This window comes from Chelon labrosus (genome assembly GCF_963514085.1).
Source record: "Chelon labrosus genome assembly, chromosome: 11".
In the NCBI taxonomy this organism is placed as follows: Eukaryota; Metazoa; Chordata; class Actinopteri; order Mugiliformes; family Mugilidae; genus Chelon; species Chelon labrosus.
In genome coordinates, this window is record NC_140344.1 from 20,862,538 (window position 1) to 20,886,741 (window position 24,204).

A 24,204-nucleotide genomic window follows, 5' to 3' on the forward strand; every position below is an offset into this window, starting at 1 on the left:
TATGAAACGTGCTTGCTCTCTGCGTTTCTTCTTCCTCTCGTGCTATATGTGGTGCACCGGCCACCACGCTTGCACGATATGTGAAAGTCAGAAGGGTAAATTTGTGGAGACAGTTGTCATAAATCCATGCAACTCTAATGCAAATGTGATCTCTCCACACAGCTATGCCCGTTTCCCGGATCTGTTATGTGGCAACTTTACAGTGGCCTTATCATCTTTATAGCTCTATATTCTCCAGTGATTTCACTCCACTATTGCTCTAACATATCTGTAGGAGCTCACTATATTTAACTTTACAGTAATGTTCCACTGGTTTATGGTGTATTACCCTCTGAAGGGTCACTACAGTATCCATAAAGGGGCTGTTAGGTGCCCTTTTAAATGTCTCTTATTAGAAAACTCTGACAGATGAACAGAGATTGTTTCCCTACCTTTTCCGTAGTTGAAGTGCAGTTTGATGGTCTTGCCCTGGTTGATGTGCAGGTAGGTGAACCACACGGCGGAGGTGAGCAGCACCAGCAGCAGCAGGAGCTTGAACTGCTTCCGGATCTTCTTCACGGGGAAGCGCAGCATCCTTGCTGAAACATCCTCCGGTAGGTGCCCGGTTTGTAGTCGAAGCTGTGGCTAAGATCGCTGCTGCTGCGTCGTGTCTGGTCGCGGCTCTACTGCCTGTGGACTACCTCTCCCACAGTCACAGTCACAGCGAGGGCATGCGAAGCAAGTCTGCGCGTAAACAGGGAGCGTTAACTACAGACCCAAAGCGCGCCTCGTACCCGCGGATCCACGGGGCGAGAGCAGCGCCAAACTCGTCGTATCCTCAGGTCTGGGTCCAAACACATCCGCGGGAGTCATCGCTTACGAGCTGCAGCCCGGTTTCTCTCATTCCCGTGCGAACAGCTGTTTAAACAGGAGTTTGCGGGCGGCTGGGAAAAGCAGGGAAAAGGCTGCGGATCAAAAGCCGCTAAGTTCTGCTAAGAGTGTGACCGAGGGAACAAAATAGCAGTCCGGCGTTAATCTACACAAATCCCCTGAAGCTCGAGCACTTGCTGACACCGCGACGCTGATTATTTTATCGGCTACTCAGGGATCATCCCCGGCCACTGGGTTTAGCGCCAAGTCTCAGAAGAACAAGAGGGGAATTTTAGTTTCCGCGAGGAGAAGTGGTCGGACGCGGCGTTTCCGCACGGGCGCGTTAATTTAATCAATCCAAATGAGGAGAAATCAAATGAAGGAAGGAAGGGGGAGCAGTCAGTGAAATGTGACGCCGGTGAAAGCTTTATCGGAGAACTGTGGAGGGAGGTAACCTGACCAGAGAGAGGTTAGGGTGACTATCAGCCAAATGTCACAGCCCTCCGCGCTCCCTCTATTGTTAAACACAGCTGAAACGGAGACTCCAATTGAGGGCATTCACACGGAGCGCGTATTTATTTAAGTCCCGGGAGAGGAGGGGCGATCAGCTGTCATTCTCGGGTGGGTTTGAAGCCCCGCGGCGAGTAGATATTAAACGATTAAAAACTGTGAGTGCTCCATGGCGGCGTATAACCAGGCACTCAGACGTGACAGTCCAATTCCAGGTCCGGGGGACTGATGTCCATGTGCTCCGGCTGCTCCGTTGTCTTCACGGCAGGTGCATTTCTCCCCAAAGTACCTGGGCTGTCCGAGTCCGCCGTGCGTGCGTGGGAGATCGCAAGCGAGCAACCTCATCCGGATGAAACTAACAAACACTGATACGTGTGGCTAGCAGCGATGCACTGCCGTGTGTTGTTATTCTAACAGGAGCTTCTTTTTTTCCCCCCCATTAAAACGCCGCAATAGCATCGTCAAACGCGCTTGTCAACGAGCGCAGGGAGAGAGGAAAAAAACAAACAGCTGCGCTCCTGGAAGGGTGGCGCGCAGAAAGCAGAGCTTTTTTTGCAAAATAATTAAAAAAAAGAAACCCCTAGCAGAGAACATGGTTTTGTTTTGCTACAATGAAACACGTAAGGAGCTCTCCTTTCACCGAACAGCTCAGTACGCCCATCAGTTGAGCATCACGGTGCAGAGCAACCTAACCTGGGTGGGCTGGGAACGACGGGCCCGGCGTCCAATTAGAACCCCGGAAATGGGCCATCGGAGGCGGGATGAACGCGTTCGCCCTCACCGTTGCTTGGCACTGGTGTGGTCCATCACCCAATAGCCGAGCAGACTGAAAGTTGTTCAGTTTTTCCTAGTCTACCATCTTCCCAACAGTTCAGGGCCACATGTTAATTAGCTGAGCAATAATTAAAATTAAAAAAAAAAATCAGCTGATGAAGAAATATGTGATAGAAATCAAATATTGAAAAATATTTTAATCTTTGTTTTTTGTTAAAGATTTTCTATCCAAAACTAGTTTATCTATTACTAAACCAGTTTGTGACAGGAATAATCCCATTCCTCTCTTCATGTCAAACATAAATTCCTCTTCTAGACTGGATCACCTCTAAAAACACCCAGATGAATTTTATTTGTTGGCTAAACTAAAGTAAACGGAACAGTGTGCCAGTCTTTTCACGCTAATTTAGACGTAGACGTTATTGATCGTTAAGGGAAATTGCTTGGTCACAGTAACTCAGCTGCACATAAAAGAATAATAATAATAAAATAAAAGACAGTAAAACAGTTAATAATAAGAAGAAGATTAAGAATAAGATAAAAAATGTATAAAGTATAATAAATATAATTAAATGAATGTGTCTGGTGTCTATATAGTAATACTATATACTAGTCTGGAAAATTATGAGATTAAAAAAAGTTTCATATTGTAAGAAGATGTGTCTTCTTAATTTGGGGCGTGAAACAACATTTCGCAGCGTCGCAGCTGTCCACACATCTCATTACAAACTAATTATTTCCACATAATACAGCCTTTGTGCGTGGGCTGTGTGAAGGTGACCACTCCAGGATACGCGCGTTACTGCCGCCCTCTGGTCAAAGATAAAAGAGCAATAGATGACTTTTTTGGTTTGTTTGCCAAAGCCAGGGGTGTCAAACTCATTTCAGTTTGGGGGCCACATGCAGCCCAATTTGATCCCAAGCAGGCCGGGCCAGTAAGACAGCAGCATAATAACCTATAAGTAATGACAACTCCAGATTTTTCCTTTTGTTTTAGTGCAAAGAAGAACAAGTAAATCAGGAGAAAGTTTACATTTAATAAACAACCCTTTAAATAAAAATGAAATACGTGCAATTCGGGCACATTGCTGGGTCTCAGTTTTGTGTCTGTCCACTTCTCTTACTAACAGTACAGTGCTTTTGCTGTCCCTAACGAATAGCATTTATTTTCATTGAAAAAGTCTTCTATGGACTTTTCACACTTTGCAAATTCATCCTGCGGGCCAGCTTAGACCCTCTGGGGGACCGCTTATGGCCCACACGCCGTATGTTTGATACCTGTGCTGTAAGCAAAGCTGTGTTTAAATCTCACCAAATATCTTCAGAGAAATAATCAATTTTACATTTCATTAGATTCCATGTCACCATCCTTGGTCGTGTTCATTCATAGTTTAGTTACAGATTTCCTCCGTTGTCATTTTTATTACAAGGCTCTTAGAAGGCTGTCAAAGCTCAGCGCTACATTAAATTTTGCTGTGTTGGAGTTCAACACAATTTAGATTTATTATTGATCTGCACCAAGGCTACTATAAAAACAAAAACTGGGGCTGATAAAAAAAAAGAAAATACCTTAATCGACTGAAATAAAACAAAAACTACAGCAAAAAACAAAACCTACTCAGTCCAGCTGTACAAGAACTCACCTTTCTGTAACAGATAACTCCACGTTATTCATGTTAATGCACATTATAACACTTATTAATCCTTTAATTCTGTCTCTATATCTTGTAGTTTTGTTCACATGCAAATTTTGTACATTTTCTGCTTATACTATTTTAAGTTTTTTTTACTAGATTTTTAATTATATTTTATTGTTTTATATATTTAATAATTTATTTATTTATTTATTTTTTGACTAATTATCCATCTACTTTTCTTTTTACTTGTGGTTCTCAACAGTGTTTATTTTTATGTGCAACTGAGCTACTGTGACCAAGCAATTTCCCTTGTGGATAAATAAAGTCTAAGTCTATTAGGTTATTTACACAAAAAACGAAATTAATAACATATATGCACAATAAATGTCTTTATTTTTGGTCAGTTTGGGCCAATTTCCCTACATATGAAGCATGAGGAGGCACTGAAACATACTGAACTCCAGAAGCCCATATGACTATGAGTCTGCTACTTGTAACACCTGATTTTATTTTATTTTTTATCTTGCCCCTGACACAAATCCCCATATTAAAATAAAAACTAAATGCTTTTGAATAATAAATACGCATTTAGCAGTAACTCTGCTCCGCACACATTGTTCAGGCCTCAGCACCTGCAGCTGGCGGCGCAAACGCAGTTTAATACTGCACACAGACAAACTGCTGCCGTTTCAGTAAAGATGCTACTTCTGGGAGTTAAATGCCGTTAATGTGAAGCTGTGCGGCATCGGGAAATGTTCAGTGTGCATTAGCAGCAATCTCTGAGCTCATCAGCTATTGTTTGATTTAGCACCCTGCATTCACATCTACACATCTATTTATATTAGAGCTAACCTGACAGAAAGCTTTTCCCTGGGTGTGTCACCACAGACACCCAGTTAATAATGATGCATACGTATAAATATTGCAGTCATTTCATCAGTGGGCCATATATAGATACAGTCAGTATTGTGTTACCTCACGCTGAGTGTGTTATTTGTCCACAATGCAATATATAGAAGGAATTACAGTTAGGTTTTCACGACAGGAAAAAAAATATATTACTGTCTCTTTAAGTATTTGACTAGCTGAAATAAACTCAATACTTTATTGGTTAGTATCTATCGGGGCACTGGGAACAATAAAGGCACACATTGCCCTGCTCTGACGAGAGATCTCAATTATTTGCTTTGCTGTTTTGCAACCTACGCAGAGAAGAAAATCCTCGGACAATATAGGAATACCTATAGAAATGACCCATGGCCACGCTTTAAAATGCAAAGTAAGTAAGTAAGTCTAAACCTTAAATTAACTTCCTTTCTATCTAATGTATAATTAATTCTGCTTGATAAAATGCATCAAATCGTGTTGTTTATCCCCAGCTGGAATTCAAGTCCAGTCACTGCACAGCAGCCACGGTTATGGACGCAGATAACAGATCACAGGATGCGAAACCTGGCCTATAAGTAATATGACCTCAATTTAGTTTGTCCCAGCTGTGCCTTCTGAATCAGCTGGACCACAAACCCCCGTAATCCTCTGTCTCTGTGGATTAATAATGTAATCTTCAAGGCAAACACCGAGAGTAAATGAAATGCTTAGGTATTCATCGGGGCCGTATTGAAATGAGTGCTTAGCGCGTGACCTCAGACAAACATCATTTACACGGAAACAAGAACTTTACAGCTTCACCTTGCTCGGCCTTGTTGCAGTGAAAACTGAAGGTGTTTCATCACACATACACCCTGGGCTTGAAAGTCAACTGAAGAGTTTAATCAAATAGTTTCTTGTACTGTTTTTTTTTTTTTTTCTGGCTTGGCTGCAGGACATCGTCACGGGCCCTTTGAGGTACCGGTTTTTATTCCTCTTTATATCTGATCTTCTTGTCAGACTGAAGACAAAAACAAGCCTGTCTTCTGCTCAGCCCTTGTACCTGATATTCTGTCTGACTGTTTCAAGTTCAGACAAGCATCCAGTGCACAGCAAGGGGCCCTGCACACTTTGAACTCACATTAAAGGTGGACAGAAAGTTTTCGGGGGAGTTACACAAGGTGTAAATTGGCCAAGAAGAGGTGAAAGCTTTTACACTGTCTGAAACACATTCGCTCGCGTCGTTTTCCCGCGGGAACACTCGGCACGTCGAGCCACCGTCCGGGGGTCCTCCGCGCTTGGATGAATCCGGGATGAGGCGGTCTGCGGTGGAATAATATAGACATAGACAGGGTGTTTGAGGTAGGGGCTGCTGTTTCGTGGGGTGATGCAGAGACCGTGCCCACAGGGAGGAAGAGTATGCCCAGTTGGCTGTGACAGGTGGCACAAGTTATGATACCACTGAGCACAGCCAAGGGGTAAGACATCGCCAGGGACTCGGTATGCAGGGAGCATCTTCTCAGAGTGGGATGAGGTTTGCATTTTGAACAGAGGGAACGTGACGCGGACAAATTGGCCTCTTTAAACATTTCTCTCATACTCATCCAACATCTGCTTGTCTGTGTCTGTCTCTCTGTCTGTCTGTATGTGTATATGTCTCTCTGTCTGTCTGCCACTCCGCCTTCATCTCCTTCAGTCTCTCCCAAGCACCGCCCTCCTCCAATCTCCCCTTCTCCAGGGCAGCACAGCAGCCTTTGATGAGAGGCCTGAGCTAAAATGTCACAGGGATTAGGAGGTTTTGCCTCCTGCATCCCACCGGATCAGTTCTGGCTGCCCCCTCCGGCGCCTCCCTCCCCAAACAGGTGCGGAATGGCATTTCTTTCTGCCTCGCTGTGTCTTATTGAGCTTCCTCCTGGGGAAATAGCATTCCTCCGTGTTTACAGATGAGTGAAGAGGAGGCAGGATACAGGGAGAGGTCAAGTGGAGGGATGGGGGAAAATGAGGAGGAAAAAAAAGGAGAGGAGGTGAGGAATGGTAAATGGGGAGAGGAGACGATGCTGGAGGGACGGAAAGTGGAAAATTTATTTTCAGCAGTGAAATGTTCATTTATCTGTGTTTGCTAGTCTATATTGAACACCCCACAAAACGCATGCACGGAGACGGTGAAGCGCAAAGTGACAGTAATTGTAAAAAGTTCCTCAAATCTGAGGAACTGACTCGCATCCCACACAGCAGACGCGCACTCCCGTCTGCAGCTGTCTCCTCCAAATACAGATTTGTAAATTAGTCATCTCCAGAGATGTGCAGTTCAGAAGGAGCGTTTACCGTCACACAGCTACAGCTGTTGCCACATTAAACAGCAACCGCGGCGTTCCCTCTGACTGCTTCCACTCAGAGTCAAAGTAATGGCCTCAAACACACTCACCAGTTCACCTTGCTGCAAATCTGCAATTACCGGATTTTGCCTTTCCACAAAGATTTTGCCGGTGTTGTTGTGCACTGGTGACTTACAGAGTCATCTGCAATCCCATGTGAGAAAGTGAAGAATCTAAACAGAGAGGTGGTATAAATAGCTCTGATGCCAGTGATTTATTAGCCGTGAAGTGTTTTTTTTCTGAGGTTATGCATGCAACATCAAAAGACATCGTATTTATATATATGTATTTTGACAATCTTTTATCGTCTCTTTGTGAAAGCATAGATTGCATTCACCATGTAGGCACAGGAGAAGCTCAAACAGCTGAAACCAAAGTGACTCTTGTTGTCTTCCAGTCTTTCATCAGGAATGAAGGTCTACGCTTTCTCAGAGAGAAAAAGACAACGACAGTCGAGCCGAAATACATTTAAATCAACCTATTCATTATGTTTTGTGCTGTCAGTATGAGTGTGCTCTGAAGGAAATCTAGGTCATTTCTCCATCATTAATATGCCAGCCAGGTGTAAAGAGGATTAGAGGGAAGCAGTGCCAGTGGGGGTCTCTGTGTTGATCTCTCCTTCTGGATTTCCTTTCTTTTTTTTTTTTGCATCCATCCCTCGCTGTCTCAAAGCAAACAATCAGACTTAAGCGCTCCCCGCTGCCTCCTCAAAGAGCATCTACGTGACAGGTAGCCCGCGCTCCTAACAAGGCAGTCTTGCTTCGCCCAGCTCCAGTGACGAGCATGTTTGAAGCACATTAAACGAGGAACATGTCCTACGTTTAAATTCTGATCATAAACATAATTTAATCGACAAACACTGTACATGGGTCTCCTCACAGTCACAAAAAGTGGTGGATGATTTTATTTTATTTTTTTAGCTAATACTGTATATATTTACTTCTCTCAATTTCTTGTATTTTATTTTTATTTCATTTTATTTGACTCTTATTTTATCTACTGGTGGTTCTCAAGAGTGTTTTTTATGTGCAACTAAGCTACTGTGACCAAGCAATTTCCCTTGTGGGTGATTAAAGTCTGTCTAAGTCTTACATTGTAATGATTTTTAATAAAATGTGTGTTTTAAACTCTTGAAATATTCAACCACGGCACCTTTCACAATCACAACTCATCACCTGCACTAGGCAGATCGTGTTATCCCTGTTCTTGAAGGTGATAGAGCGAATATCTCTGCACAGAACAGTTTTAATTAGTCCAATTTCTGGACTAATTAATGAGATATATCACTCTAAAGTCAGATTTAATAACTTCACATATCAATAGTCAGTGTGTCTATGTTCTTGTCCGTGTTCTTGCGTAGTTATTCTCAGTTTTGTGTGCTTTTATTAGGCAGTGTTACCAAAAAAACTACTGACAGTGTGCTCACTTACAGATGTTCCAGTGGTCCACATTTTAGCTTAAGTGCTTGATTTTAATTAGTACTTGGTTCATAAAAATATGTCTGCTACTGAAAGTTTATGTTTCTAATGAATTTGGCAAAATTAGCTGCTTCTATGATTTTAGAGAGACCACAAACACAGGTTTTAGTTTAATACTTGGAAGTTGATTTGGAAAACAGACACACACACACACATATATAATAATAATAATATATAAATATAAGAGAAGAAGAATAAAGAAGACATGACACCAGCCGTGGCTTTGTAGCCATAGTCCGTCTTCTTTTTCAGTCACATTGTCCTCTGGGCTTTTTCTTGGCTGGAAATGAATTGTTCTATGATTAATTCATCGATGTTATGTTTTGTATATTTAACTATGTACTGCACTGTCTGAGCTTCAGCTTGTTTATCTCACTAGTTTGTTGTGTGTTTCACAGAGCCTATTTCAATGCTACGGAAAACTCACAACAGATGGCACAAGCCTTACATATCCCGAACATCACTGAAAAGGCACGAACAGACGATCAGTCTCTGACCGATAAAGAATGATAATATACGCCAGTCAGCCACAACATTAAAACCCCTGACAGGAGAAGTGAATAACATTGACCATCTTGTGGCAATACAATGTTCTGCTGGGAAACGTTTGGACTTGGCATTCGTGTGGATGTTACTTAGACATGTACCACCCACTTCGACCAGACCAGGCACCCTCACCCCATAGCAATGAAACTCCTTGATGGCAGCAGCCATCCCCAGCAGGATGCAGCCTGACACAGACACACACACAAAAACGCTTTAGGAACAACTCAAAAAAACATGAAGAACAGCACAAGGTGTTGACCTGGCCTCCAAATTCACTAGATCCCAAACTGATCAAGTATCTGTGGGATGATCCACAGAGACCCCTCCCCTATAAGGCCCCCACTAACAACATCCTGTTGCCAGACACCACAGGACAACCTCAGAAGGCCCACATCTATTCTCTGATGAGTCCACCTGAACTGTTTTGGAGGCACAAGGGAGACCGACACAATATTAGGAAGGTGGTCATAATGTTATGCCTGATCGGTGTATGTGTCGTTGCATACTGCATTTAGAACTCCGACATAGAGACAAATCTGCTTCAGAGGCTGCCAGAAAGCCTCCATCAGCACATGTTCCTTGGAGAAAGTTAATGGTCTAAAATACTAGCTTGAGATGGCCCACAGTGGACCCTCAGACAAACTGACCTGTGGGGAATGCTAGCATGATGCATCCGGCCAACTCAGGACAGCCTGGCCCAACAAACCGTGAGCAGATCAGAGCCTTATTTGTCTAAAGACGAGACACAGCAGGTGTTTGAGCTGAACGACCCATCACGGCTCATCCACCAAAAAGGAACCGGGAAAGCAGTGGAGACCAAACGGGCAAACGGGATCCCACTGTGAGGGGAGCAGAGTGTGGATTAGAAACGCCACAAGAGGAAGACATCCGAGCTGGAAGCAGTTGAACCAGAAACTTGGGGCGCGGGCTAAGTCTGTGAGAAAGCAAAGGCTTTGCTGTGACAAGTAAGTTTGGCTGGCTGTGTGTGTGTCTTTCTAAAATAACGGAGCCAAGAGGGGAGTAAAAAAAAAAAAAAATCCTTTTGCAATTTGCCGTGCTGGGTGCTGTGTGAGGGAGAAACTGATCAAGGAGTCTGAACAAAGAGACAAGGGGAGAAGGCAGGGAAAATAGATGTTCTCGTGTTCCACTTGCAGTGAGACGGCAACCTGTTCGGCAGCACTTCGTAGCTTCCAGTCGCTCGCTACTAGACTGCAGAGTTATACCATCAAAGAGTGTGCTGTGGCTGCTTTAAAGCAACGTACTGTGGTACGTATCAAAGCCTGCAGGACTAATTAGCTTTCTAACCTCAACATGTATTTGCTCGCAGGAGACAAAAGTCACGTAAATACTTCTTGGATTTACATTTTCCACCGCTCGTGCCTAATTGTTTGTTCCTTTGGTTTGTAAAGCCAAATATACATGTTGTATTTCTAAACAGACAAAGAGCTTACATACATCCAATTTGGAGAAAGGGTGTAAGAATTAAAACCACTTTCACACATTAATTATTCTGCTATTTTCAAGGGCCAAGACAATTCAGTTTCTTTGCTTTCAACAAGTTGCTTTTAAGGTAATTTTGGGGTCATTGTCCACCTGCGCTGTGAGGGACCGTCCAGTCAAGTTCATCCGCCTGTTACTGTCTTCAGTCACATCATAAATAGTGATTCAAAGCCATAGGAAGACATGCATGCACCCATGGATCACGTGTTTTACAGATGATGCCGTATGCTTCGAGACGTCAGTCGCTCTAAGCCTCCTCTGAGTTTTAACCAAATTTCATCTGCTCAAAGATTGCAGATCCTTCCTTTACTAAGAAACTTCGCCAACTCTTAATGTTCCTGCCATCTCTTTACAAGAATGGCTTGATTCGCTTGCATTGTCGTCTCCTTTAAACACAAGCTGCCGGTTCGCAGCAACAGTTTCCAAGTGCAAATGCCACAATGGATTAACTCGTGACCTTTTACCTGCTTAATCAAATAATAAATAATCAAGGATAGTGCCTCATCTGTTCCTGAAATTGCTTTGGGGTCATCTGTCCAATCACTGATAGTTATAACCCTTACCCTAACCCTGTTTGTTACAGAATTAATTGTATTATGTCGGGGCGAAGATGTTCATACACACCAATGCGCTGAAAGAAACAACAAAATGCATAATGGGAGAAACAGAAATTCAGAGAAAGGGAAAGGGAAAATGAGCACAGTTCATCAATGGTAAAATAAACGCTGTGCTTTATCGAACACAGCAGCTGTGTGGATTTCCTCTTTAATTGGATCTCTGTGTGAGACCGGCTCAGCCAAAGGACCATTGTAGTCACTGTTGAAAGGGGAATGATGGAGCAAGGAAAGGGCAGGGGCGACGAGCAGGGGAAGGGAGATGAGTTTCAATCATCTTCTGCAAACACGTGCTTCTGCAAACACAAACCCAATTACCACGAGGAGGGTGTGTGCTCAACACGTGCACGCAAACCTTCGAGCATACATACGCTTATGCACGCACGCATAAGTGTATGTACACATACACAAATATAGGCCTACTCTGTATACCCTTGTTTGGCATCAGAATCCACTCTTAGCCACATCGCTGCGTCAATTGGTCGGGATCGTCCTCTGTCCCTCTGGTCCCACTTAGCTACTGGAGGCAATACATCAGGACTACAAGATGTTACACACGGCGAGACCCAGTAGTCTAAGCAGTCAAATGAGCGCAGCCGGGCTGTTGTCATACTATCATTTCACATGTTTGTCTCTCAACAGCACCGTACAGATCAGCTCAACACCATTATTATGGCAGCAGAGCTCCTCCAGGCCACTGGGGGAAGAATGGAGCACATGGAACAGATGATGCAGATGACAGAGGTGCAGATGTCTTCCTCATCCGGCTTCACCTCATCCATGACCTCCTCCAAGTTGCGAAAAGTGGTTCAGGGCTTGACCAGGACTGTGGAGGGTAGGAACACCTCCCTTTCTGCCATTCTTTCTCTTGTAACCTTTGACATTATGAGGCAGGCCCCAAATTACTGTCTATTAAAGTTCCCAATTGCAATAATTAAACAAAAGTTACAGAATAAATGAACATTAATGGGTTAAATGTCAGCTTTGACACACTTTTTGTCATGCTGGCATTTACAAAATGCAGTAAAAAGCTGTAATAAAGCTGGTTGACTTCATTACTCAGGTCTACAGTGCCATGAACAAAAGAAAGTCTTATCTGCACGTTAGTTTACATGTTTGCGAATGATTCTGACGTTACTATGTTTGCATTTCACACTCCATCAGAGCACTGTGGGGTTCAACACAAAACCTCAGGCGTGGTGGAGTCCTTCAGCCAGGTACAGAAATCCACAAAGGTCCCAGAGGGAGAGACTGTCCCAGATTTCGAGGAGAAACTACGCCCCATCACTGCCCAAGAGGGTGAGGTGAAGCGCTCCTTCCATTTCACAGCACCTTGAAATTTCATGAAATGCCCTTTGCGTTCCCTAATATCTCTCTTCACGTTGCATTATAAACAAGCGCGAGCCCTTGAGACTGTAAGAGAACTACGTGCGAGCCAATTTTAGATCCTCGCCCATAGTTTGCCTAGAAACTCTGGATGACACAAACCCAACTCCGCCGGGAAACAAAAGTTTGCGCGTAAACTTTAGATAAGTATTTTCCTCCACTGCGATCAAAGGCCTCGCAAAAGCGCAGAGATACTGTGATACCGTGTGAGTTTTTGTGGCGCTCGTCACCTCCACCGAAATAAAGCCTTTGTTGCTTCTGCTGAACACCAGTACCTGCTCTGCATAAACTGTAGGTGTTTGAACCGGAGTCACCCCGGCTCTACCTGTGAATTATAGATACAAGAGACTCGTAGAGGATGGCCTGTCACAATATGCAGAACACTGCAGAGTAGCTGCACCATTAGCATTCATGGGACGGCGGTAAACACAACTGGTCTCGGTTTCCAAGAAAAGGTAAGAAAGAGGAAATTGATCAGACGCACATTAAACATCCACTCTCTTTGCTGCAGCGGGAGTTTGTGTCAGGTTTGTTAAAAAAGAAAAGCTCTTTTACGATGCAGTAAAAAGAAGAGAAATTGTAGTTAGCTTGGTAATAATGAACCAGATAATGAACATGAACCTGATCTGCCTCTTTGTCATTCACAGGTGACAACGCAGTGTTCAAGGCAAAAGTGACGGGGAATCCACAGCCCACAGTTAGCTGGGAACGGGACAGTGGGTGTCCGCTGTCTGATGCAACTAAATCCTTCTGTGACAACATTAACAATCAGCACATACTTAAGGTTTGACACCAGAACTACACAGCTCAATGTTTATTGTCAGTGTTAAGGATATACCACCTATTGGCCATAACATTATGACCAAAACAGTTGTGACTCGTCAGAGAATGGATATGGGCTTTCTGAGGGTGTGCTGTGGTGTCTGGCAACAGAAAGTTGTTAGTGGGGGCCTTTGGGTCCTGTGGGTTGAGGGGACCGGCCTCTGTGAATCAGGCTTGTTCCAGTGCATCCCACAGATACTTGATCAGTTTGGGATCTTGAAGTGGCTAATCCTTTGTGTATCTCCTTTTAGCCAGCTGATGTTAAGGTGGACAGTTACCGACACACTTTTTAATAAGCACGCGCAGAGACGACGCTCATCCAAGTTTGATGTTTATTGAACATAAATCTCTGGTTGACTTTCCATAATTATAAAACAAAATTAAACGAGTAACTTAATACGCAAGGTCTGAAACATTTGTGTGTGAGTGTGTGGTCGGAAAACTTTAACGCTACGCCACCTAACAGCTTCAAAACGCTCATTCAGCAGAATTAAATAGCCACCTGTCCGTGGGTGGACATCAAATTGAAATAAAATAAGCGTCTTCAAGGACCTTTATACATTTTAAACTCAGAAGGCTCCAGATCTAGATGATTGCCTTAATAATAATTTCTTTTATAAATAGAAATACCATAATTTACTCAAAACAAGTCTACGTATTTTGTAATTATATCTTAAGATTCAATATGGCTCCAACAGATCTAGTGAATTTGGAGGCCAGGTCGACACCTTGTGCTTCATGTTTTTTTGAGTTGTTCCTAAACCGGAGTGTCATTGCTATAGGGTGGGGGTACCCGGTTTGGTCTAGGTGGGTGGCACATGTCTAAGTAACATCGACAGGAATGCCGGGTCCAGACATTTCCCAGCAGAACATTGCATTGTCACAAGATTGACAACATCATTTACTTCTCCTGGCGATGGTCCTAATGTTATGGCTGATTGTGTAACCAACAGACACTTCTTTTCCAAACAAATTTAAAACAATTGGTCGTCTCCCTCCATGAACTCTTCTGTTATATATCAAGATATCAAACTATTTTTGATATGTTCATACACAAGTGCCAGGACCAGGACCAGTGTCATTTGAGCACCGGCATCTGGAAATATTTCTTTTAATGAATCCCCATGCATTCAAATCGAAGCCTGAAGTACAGTGCAGTCAATATGTGTTCCTTTAAAAGGTGGATGTTCCCATAACAGACACCGACAGAGCACGGTGGCTCTGCACAGTCTAACATTAAGCCCAAGGACTCTGCCATCTTGGTGCTGTCAAGTGAGACGGGACACCATGCATCACGAGGAAAAGTAGATAGAAAGAGAAAAAAAAAATAAACTCTCTGATCCTTTTATCTATAACCACTCTGGAGTGGATTTAGCGCTTTCTCTGTACCAGCCGGGGAGCTTAAGTGAAGCTTAAATAGCTATTATAAAGCAATTAACTTGTGGGTGCTGACATATGCATCTCCCCTTGCCATCTGTTTCTCTGGTGAGGGATGACTGTTAAGTTTCAGTGCTAAATGTTTACTGGGTATTCCTGGCGTGGCTCTGCCTCCTACTGCACTGAAGAAGTACTGCAGTGGGATTTAAAATATCCTGACATGTAATCACAGTATGGTGATTTGAAATTGTCTAACAAGAAGTATTGAGCGAGCTGATTTACTTTACTTGATCTAATGTGTAATGCATTTCCTGCTCATCAGATCAAAAACCTGACCCTGGAGGATGCTGATGTCTACAAGTGCGTTGCCTCCAACAAGCACGGAGAAGCCACCTTCTCCGTATCCCTCGTTGTAACAGAAAGTGAGACTCACCATTTTGTAAAATACATGTATAATGTGGAAGCTTTTCTTAGCTGTGATAGTTATTTAGAATTCTTACAGCTCAGTTTCTGCAGTTTTCACCCCTGATGTGAAAGTTGTTCTTTCTTTGTACTAGATCCAGCGATGGACTTCAAAAAGATGTTGAAGAAATGGTAGGAGCTTGTCTAACACTAGCCGTGATACTCCCAGAGCCTGTCATGCGTGCACGCATGCATCCATAAATATCTACAGGGAAAAGATCTAAAGAGCTCCACTGTGTATCAGTGTTGCTGCTGGGACAGAGGAAGATGCCTTTGAGCTGCCATCACGCCTATACATACACTACCTGTCACACGCACGCACACAAGCCTGGCACACACCTATGCGAATGCATGTAAACACGCGTGCACGTTCAATTCCCACGTGAAATCATCCTCCTTTTGCAGCAGTGTGGAGAAGAGAGAGGAGAGGAAGCCACCCACTGAGGAGGAGATGTTAAAGATCCTGGCTGGAGCTGACAAGAAGGACTACGAGAGGATCTGCGCCGAGAACGGCTTCACCGACTTCAGAGGCATTCTCAAGAAGCTGAAGGAGATGAAGAAGAAAGAGGAGGTGGAGGTGGGCATGTCATTCAGAGAGCTCGTTCACATGTCACAGGATCACATATAGAGGAGAAGGTTTGTGGTATGATATGAAAAGCAGCTTAAAATAGAGCAGGAAAAGATTTTACACAGTCACTCAACACAGTCATGGTAACAAGGTGAGTTGCATAGCAACACTAAAGTCAACTAAAGATGGAAAAATACTTTAAAATGCCATGTTATTTTTGCTGCTTGTTTAAAATCTTTAAATAAGCATTTGAACTTTATTTAATTTATTAGATGGTGCACATACTGAAGCCGCTGGAGGACATCACTGCCAAAGCTGGCAATGACGTTATCTTCGACACCATCATGGAACTGAAGGATCCAAACATCAGGATGCAGTGGTTTCTGGTACAACTCGTCTATCGTCTCGTTCTGTGTCCAATATTCCTCTTATATGGTTTTTTTTTTTTGTTGTTTTTGTGAGCTCTCCCCTCACCTCTTCATTTTATTCACGATTCAGGGCGCAGAGCTGCTGCGGATCCAGTATTCTCATGGGAAATACCAAGTAAAACAGATGGGAACGAAGCACATGTTGTGCATCTCTAGTGTGAGCCTCAGCGACATGGGCACTTACAGTCTGCAGGTTGGGGACAGGAGAATCTCAGCCAGGCTCAACGTCATAGGCAAGTGCAGAATGAGACTCAGGACTCGTTCCCACCGCTCATAATTCAAATTTCAATGTCACCCATGTCTTCATTTACATACTCAGTGTCACATTTACTCTTGTCATTTGCATTCCTTAACTCTTGTGCCATGTGGTGTTTTGGTTAGTTTAAAAGACATTCAGTTTCAGTTTTAAAAGTTTTAAAAACTTTCTCAGTCGTCTCACATTTTCTCTGAACACCCATCAAAGTGCAAATTTTGCATTCAGATAGCAGATTGGCTTTATTTGCTCATAGAATTCACTTCAGGGAGCTATTTAACTGATTTATCGCTTTAAATCATACAAACGCAGGCCCCTTTCTCTCCCATTTCAGATGAACCTCTTAAATTCTTGTCCGACTTCAAGCCGAAGAAAGTGACGGAGCGGCAGACTGCTGTGTTTGAGGTGCGTCTTTCCAAGAAGACGGACACGCCGCTCATCTGGAAGGTTCGTATAGGACTCAAAAGGACACACGTAAGGGACGTAATTGCACTTTCACAGAATGATATCACGTCCAAGTCTAAGATGAGACTGAACACTTTGCCCTTTAGGTAATTCTCGTCAAAAAAAAAGCCCGGAGGGTGGTGCGGGTGTAGTTTTCCCAGAAGTGCTTCTGTTTTTTGCAGGTGAAGGGAAAGGAAGTAAAAAGGGATGAAAAGTTCGACGTGTCTCTGTCTGAGGATGGTCTGACCTACATCTTGAAGATTAAGGATGTGAAAGTCAGCGACACCGGAGACTACACCATCAGCGTCGGGGACCTCAGTGCCACTGTGCCTCTTTTCATTGAAAGTACGTACACGGATTTCATGGCTCTTACCACAATAAAAGAAACTTTTTATGTCTGCTTTTTATGTTATGTTTTGTTCCCAAATGTGTTGTTTTAGTGGAGCTAGGATTTCTAAGGAAACAAACCTTCAGACAGCCTTTTTTTTTTTTCCTTTTTTTTGCTGTCCCCCTGAGATTAGAGGCTTTGTTCCTTCAGCGCTATGCTAAACAACATCATCTTCCCTATCTTCCAAATGAAGATGCATGGCTCCTTCCTCCTGGTGCTGAGTTGAAAGTAATCCAACCAAATCCCTCCCCACAACAAGCTCATTTATTACGGCTTTGTCTAACAAGATGCTTACTTGCTCAAGGTGCAAGCAGGGGCATGTAAATATCTTCCAAGGGCGTGCGGCTATCCTCTGGGCTTGCATGATCAGAAGCATAGCAATTGAGATTTTTTAAATTGTAGTTATTCATGAGTGCGCTACACCTTTTCCAGTTTTTAACAACAGGATATGACACAATATGTATGTGCTTATGGTCCAAAGTCCAAATCTTCTCATTCTCTTCTTGTTTTTACGCGTCGATGCAGGGATTCCCATCAGCTTTACCAGTCACTTGAAGAACGCCCGCGTGCAGGAGAGAGGCAAGGCCCGCCTGGAGTGCGAGATGAGCTCCAAGAACGTGCGCGTCCGCTGGCTGAAGGACGGGTGCGACATCACAGCGAGCCGCCGCTACGTCTTCGCGCGTCAAGGAAAGAGGGCAGAGGTCATCATCGAGGACTGCCAGCTGGCGGACGAGGGGCAGTACTCCGTCGTCTGCACCCAGGACAACGACGCGCACGAATATGTGTCTTCTGCCAATCTGACCGTGGATGGTAATCGTTTCTATGTGTCTGGAGTTTTTACAGTTAACAATGGAGCATACATTAACTAATCATTTATTCCTCCTACCTTTTCTTTGTGTTTATTATCTCGTCAGAGCGCTTTGCTTCAGTGAAGAGTGGCATGTCAGATGCCCAGTGTCCCACAGGCTCCCCGACGGAGCTGTGTGTCGTTCTTGACGATGAAAAGGTGGATGGAGTGTGGCTGAAGGATGGAGTGGAGGTATGAGGTGACAAGAGACACATGCTAAAGGGTTGTTTGCCTCTGTCTTTAAGTGTATCCTATGTTTTTAAATGAGGTTGGTTATGGTCTTTTTTACCCACCCACGTACCTTTAATGTCAAGCAAACACTTCATCAGTATGGATGACAGTGAGCAGTTGATAGGACGTTTTTATCCATACTGATATACGTCAGCTACTGGATAGACTGTAGTGAAACTCATAACAATTCACAGTCCTAACATGTGCACGAGAGGTTGATTTTTATTTTATTTTAGCAAAATGTCTGTGATATACGCTGTATTTACAGTATTTTGGTATTTTGGTAAAAGATGACAGTGGCTTCTGGATGAACAAATGTATAGCCATGAAATTCAGTACATATATTCGTGCTGCCTCGATTGAAGATCCCGATTAAGTTTTGACAATTACGTCTAACATTTGGGTTTTTAAAAATCTTTCGAGGTTCATTTACTTTTCATTCAGTGCCATCATCAGGTGGGAATTTCACCTTAGCCAACTGCCAAAACCTGCAAAATTAAAGACATTCCCGAGTCTCAAATGTACTCTGAGTGCTCATTAGAATGAAAGAACTATTTAGCTACACAGAGCCTCACAAATAAGCCAGGTCTTATTTTAGTCTTTTATCTTTATTTTGTTTTAACAAATTTAAATACTCCGAGTCATGTTTTTGTCATTACATTTGACAGCTTTCGGAGCTGAGTGGCGTTCAGGTGGTTAAGCAGGGGGCCGTCCACAAACTAACCTTCTCTGGTGTGAATGAGTCCCACGAGGGCAAGTACACCTTCAAAGCCAAAGGAGCAGAGAGTGAGGCCGTCCTCTCCCTTGCAGGTCAGTGTGTGTTGTCTGATAGTTGAGTATATTCACAGTTGAGGCTGAACCCCCTTTCGTTAACAGCTACATTTTAGCTTGCGATCCTGTTTACCACGTTGTCCTTTCACATATTCTCTCTAGGAATAAAATCCTAAACAACTTAAAACTAATTAAAACCACACTCTTTTCTGTTTTTTTCCTCCAGATCCTCCAGAGATTGACTCGTCTGTGCTGGACTTGCTGGGTTCCCAGCCTGTGACTGTGAAGGCAGGCCACACGGCCACCATTAAGATCCCCTTCAAAGGCAAGCCGGCTCCCAAAGTCACCTGGTACAAGGACGGAGTGGAGGTGATGGAGGACGAGAGGACAAAGGTGGAGCGGACGGCTGACGGCACCTCACTGGTGCTCAGCAGGTGGACGAGCGAGGACGGGTGTCATCCTCTCGGATATTACGACCTTTTTAAAGGTCACATTAAAATACACACGTCTAATGATTTTGTGCTTTCCCTGTTTATTAGATGTGTGCGAGAAGACAGTGGCGCAATTATGCTCCGTCTCAAGAGCGACTGCGGCACTGCGGTTGCCAATCTGCATCTCAACGTGGTCGGTGGGTGACAGCACATGTTTGGCATTTAAGTCAAAGTGATTTTCATAACACAGATTTGAATTACACTGATCAGCCACAACATTAAAACCACTGCCAAGATAAGTGCATAACATTGACCATCTTGTGACAATACAATGTTCTGCTGGGAAACTTTTGGACCCGACATTCATGTGGATGTTATTTAGACATGTACCACCCACGTAGACCAGACCAGGCACCCCCACCCCATAGCAATGACACTCCTTGATGGCAGCAGCCATCCCCAGCAGGATGCAGCCTGATGCAAGCACACACACAAAAACGCTTTAGGAACAACCAAAAAAAACAACAACATGCAAATCAGCACTAGGTGTTGACCTGGCCTCCAAATTCACTAGATCCCAAACTGATCAAGTATCTGTGGGATGATCCACAGAGGCCCCTCCCCTCAACCCATAGGAACCAAAGGCCCCCACTAACAACAGACACCACAGGACCATGATCATTCTCTGATGAGCCACAACTGCTTTGGAGGCACAGGGGAGACCTACACAATATCAGGAAGATTGTCATAATGTTATGCCTGATCAGTATACATATATTACCACCTTTTCTGTAGACCGTCCAAAGCCTCCTCAAGGGAAAATTGAGTTCCTGGAGCTATCAGGAAAGTGTATCAAGATGAAGTGGAAGGCGCCCCGGGACAACGGGGGAAAGCAGGTGACCAGTTTTTTGATAGAACGACGTGCGGCAGGTAAGAAGTCCTGGAACAGGGCCGGGGAGGTGGGCAGCAGCACGACGGCTTTCAGCGACGACCAAGTGGAGGAGGGCCAGGCCTATCAGTATCGCATCAGAGCTGTCAATACGGAGGGAATGAGTGAGCCTCTGGAGACAGAGGAGGTCTGTGCTGGAGAGCCCATAGGTGAGAGCTAATCGTCGTAATCTCTTAGAATATTTCAGGGTGCTGTTAGAGTGTTTAATTCTTACTGGTTGGGGTTAGAGGTGAGGCACTTGACATCCGTTTTAAATCCACTTACTCAGAGCCTCCAGGCACAGCGTCGCAGCCTCAGGTGTCTAATGTAACTAAGAACACCATGACGGTGAGCTGGACACCTCCAGCCGATGATGGAGGAGCTCCAGTTCTGGGCTACAACCTGGAGAGGAGGAAGAAAGGGAGCAACATGTGGCTGCAGGTCAACAAGGAGCTTCTCACAGGTATTATATTTAGCTAGGAGACAGTGTTTTGTTTGTATGTGCCAATTAAGGTCATGACCTATTATTTTAATTTCTTCATTGACAGTTGCAGTATATGCCGTAAATATGTGTTTCTAATATAATTTTCAGACACCAGCTTCATGGTGGATGGGTTGGTGGACGATGTGGAGTATGAGTTCAGAGTGACAAGTGTGAACAGGGCTGGCGCAGGCAGCCCCAGCACCATTTCTAATTCTGTTCTCGCTAAAGACCCGATACGTGAGTCCTTCCTGGCATCACTTTAAATGATCTGAACCGTTGAACATAATTATTGAGGCTGGCGTTCTCCCTGCAGGAGCTCCTGGCCTGGTGAGGAACCTGTGTGTGTCTGACTCCTCAAACTCCTCCATTTCTCTGAGGTGGACCCCTCCCGGCGACGGAGACGAGCCCTCGGGTTACATCCTAGAGGTTCGCCCTGAAGACGCGAAGGAGTGGATGAAAGCCACCAAGATCCCCATCGCTGGTACTGCCTTCACAGTGGTGAGGCTTCAGGAGCGGATGAAGTACCACTTCCGTATCCGGGCTGTTAATGAAGGAGGGGTTGGGGAATCCATTGAGCTGTCGGAGGGTGTACTGGCCATGCCTCCACCTGGTAACAACCATATTCTCTCATATATATATTTATTTTGTTTTATTTTTATTAATATTTCTCTTCTTTTCTTTTCTTTTGTGCCTACACAGTACCACCCAGGTTTGATCTCCAGGGAAAGCTCAAGAACCGCGTGGTCGTCCGAGCTGGGACGGCACTCTGCCTTCACCTCAGCTTCACCGTAAGACTCAAATAAACCGTTTAATATTTCATTCATACGCGCTTTCCTCCAGGAACATGTAGTAACTGAACCGAAAGATGCAAACCCGCAAAAATCCCATCTACATTGTCTCCACGCTCACAGGCCTCACCTCCTCCTGTGGTTAGCTGGTTCAAGGATAGCGTTCTCACCACGGGAAGAGAGGTCATCACAAAGAGCAAGAACCACTCGCAGTTCCTGATTTCTTCCTCTCAACGATTTGACTCTGGCGTCTACCGCGCTCACCTGAAGAATGACTACGGCGAGGCTCACTATGACGTCAATGTCAGGGTTACGGGTAAATGATGAAAGCTTTAGAGCGTTTTTGGAAAGTTACAGATCTTACAAATAGGAAAAAAAATCAAGGCAAACTCTTTTCTTCGTAATCCCCTTTCTGCGCTCAGACTTTCCTCGACCCCCGAAGAACCTCCGCCTGGATGAAGAGGTCCCGGGCAGCGTGACCCTGCAGTGGGATCACACCCCGGACCTGGCCGAAGATGACGAGGGAGCACATTATGTCATCCTCAAACGAGACACGAGCACTGCCTCCTGGTTCACCGTGGCCGAATGCGTCTTCAGCAGCAAGTACACCGTCACTGGGCTCCTTCCAGGGAGGAAGTACTTCTTCAGGGTTGTTGCACAGAACGCCATTGGCGACAGCGACCCCTTGGACTCGAAGGAACCTTTCATCATTGCCATGGAGAAAAGTGAATGGGAGACATTTTATTATTTTACAGTCATAAACCATTGATTCACATGAGTCCTTATTATCTAATTTTCTTCATAAATGTCTATCTGTGTCTAAGAGTGCATCAGCAGCCTTCAGCTGAAGGAGTATGCCTCGTCACCACGTCAGGTGAAGCCTACTTTCCTGCTGCCGCTGAAGGACCATGCCGTCCACAAGGGGCATGACTGCACCATGAGCTGTGCCTATCAGGGATTGCCAACACCCCAAGTATAAAACACGTGGCTACTGACGCTATCGTCTCTATCAATATATGTGCAATAATAGCACACGCCTCCGAGTGTCGTCACCCACAATTTCAAATAATTCCCCTGTGTAGGCGTGCTGGTACAAAGGCGACTCGAAGATCTCCGCGTCCCCTCGGTTTTGGCACAGCACAGCAAACGGCGTGTGCACCCTGGTGATCCCGTCCTGTGGAGCCAAGGACAGCGGAAAGTACACACTGGTGCTGGAGAACCCCCTGGGGACGGCCAAGTGCTCCTGCAACCTGGTGATATATGGTAGGCTGAGAGGGAGTGTGGGACGCAGGATGACTTATTGTGTTTTCTTTGACTAAACTATTTGTTGTAACTTCCAGATAAGGACGACAAGAGTCTGCTGGAGACCCTCACCAATCAGGGAAACAGAGAGAAGCTTATTTTATCAAAGGTCCGCTAGAACAATTGAAAAGCAACAAAGAAGCACTTATGCTTCTGTCACTGTTGCCAATTACATAACTTTTGGATAGGGCATTCTTGTTTGACTCTAATTTCTCTTTTGACTGATTTCCATTTGCCTTTTTCACGCTGCCATAGTTACATGGTTCTGGTTAATACATCCAGTGAACACTGGAGGTCAGACTCGCTCGCATTCTCATGTCGCGCTTCAGTGGCAGATTGGTGTTCGGTGTGTTGGAGGCAGAAATTGTTACTCTATTGTTAGTCAGCTCACTCAGCCAGAGAGATCATCTTTTTTCTGTAAGTCACACTTGCTTTTCTCTATAAAGAAATCTGAATTGAATCATTTTTTTCCTCTCCTTTCCTCTCCTTTCCCAATATGTTGCTTCACAACACTTGGAAGGCCACATGCGATATTAACTAAGTAGGACAGAGTGTGTGTCTTTTCACAAGATTTTAGTGTAACATTGGGTTGTACATTGTACGTCACATCTAAACAGCTTATATTGCCAATCCTGACATCTTACCTAATCGTCCTAATTTTAGGCACCAGGAAGTGAAGTAATCTTGTTTAATATTTGGCTCCTTTTAACTCTAAAACTGCTGACGTTCATTCAACAGGCATCAGCATACCACCCACTTTCACTTCTTCTTCTTTCTTTCAGTCTGGTCTGAGCAAGTGAGCAGCTGGTTTGAGGTCAGGCGATTAACTTGGCCATTAAAAAAAAAAAAAAAAAAAAACCTCACTGGTTAAGATTCCTGGTCTGGATTTGACATCTTAAAACCAGGGGCTGCAGCAGGGCTTTAATTTTAATCTACTGTACTTGAAATACAGGTTTTACTCGAACTTTAATATCAACCTTATATATTTGTGTCTTTTCTGAGTGCACAGCGTGTGATGAAGTCTCTGCCTGACAGCGCATTTAAAACCCATTGCCTCTGAGTGGTCTGCTGCTGCTAGAGACTGAGTGTTTGCTAGCGAGGAGCTGCCAAACAGACAGAGAGAGGTTAGAACCCCTCTCCATTC

General features: G+C 44.2%; 2 protein-coding genes across 2 annotated transcripts in view; one reads left to right on the top strand and one right to left on the bottom strand.

Moving 5' to 3' along the window:
* The window catches only part of b4galnt4a (beta-1,4-N-acetyl-galactosaminyl transferase 4a), a 136,881-nt gene extending 136,293 nt beyond the window's left edge, over nucleotides 1-588 (bottom strand). Inside the window, exon 1 of the mRNA XM_084554412.1 lies at nucleotides 432-588. Within this exon, the coding sequence (XP_084410538.1) occupies nucleotides 432-573 (142 nt within the window). The 5' untranslated portion in view covers nucleotides 574-588. The remainder of the gene's footprint in view (nucleotides 1-431) is intronic.
* A 10,651-nt stretch (nucleotides 589-11,239) lies between these two features.
* On the top strand, nucleotides 11,240-23,178 carry LOC311495354 (immunoglobulin superfamily member 22-like; the record flags this gene model as incomplete). The annotated part of the gene is made up of 25 exons (XM_084554766.1): nucleotides 11,240-11,985; nucleotides 12,315-12,449; nucleotides 13,184-13,320; nucleotides 15,058-15,157; nucleotides 15,293-15,329; nucleotides 15,603-15,774; nucleotides 16,038-16,151; nucleotides 16,264-16,426; nucleotides 16,781-16,893; nucleotides 17,073-17,235; nucleotides 17,804-18,088; nucleotides 18,193-18,317; nucleotides 19,025-19,166; nucleotides 19,354-19,561; nucleotides 19,667-19,755; nucleotides 20,354-20,656; nucleotides 20,776-20,949; nucleotides 21,079-21,207; nucleotides 21,284-21,580; nucleotides 21,670-21,758; nucleotides 21,882-22,074; nucleotides 22,181-22,483; nucleotides 22,583-22,731; nucleotides 22,841-23,021; nucleotides 23,099-23,178. The coding sequence occupies exons 1-25, from the start codon at nucleotides 11,775-11,777 to the stop codon at nucleotides 23,176-23,178; spliced, it is 4,092 nt and encodes a 1,363-aa protein (XP_084410892.1). The 5' UTR covers nucleotides 11,240-11,774.
* Between the last annotated feature and the right edge of the window lie 1,026 nt (nucleotides 23,179-24,204).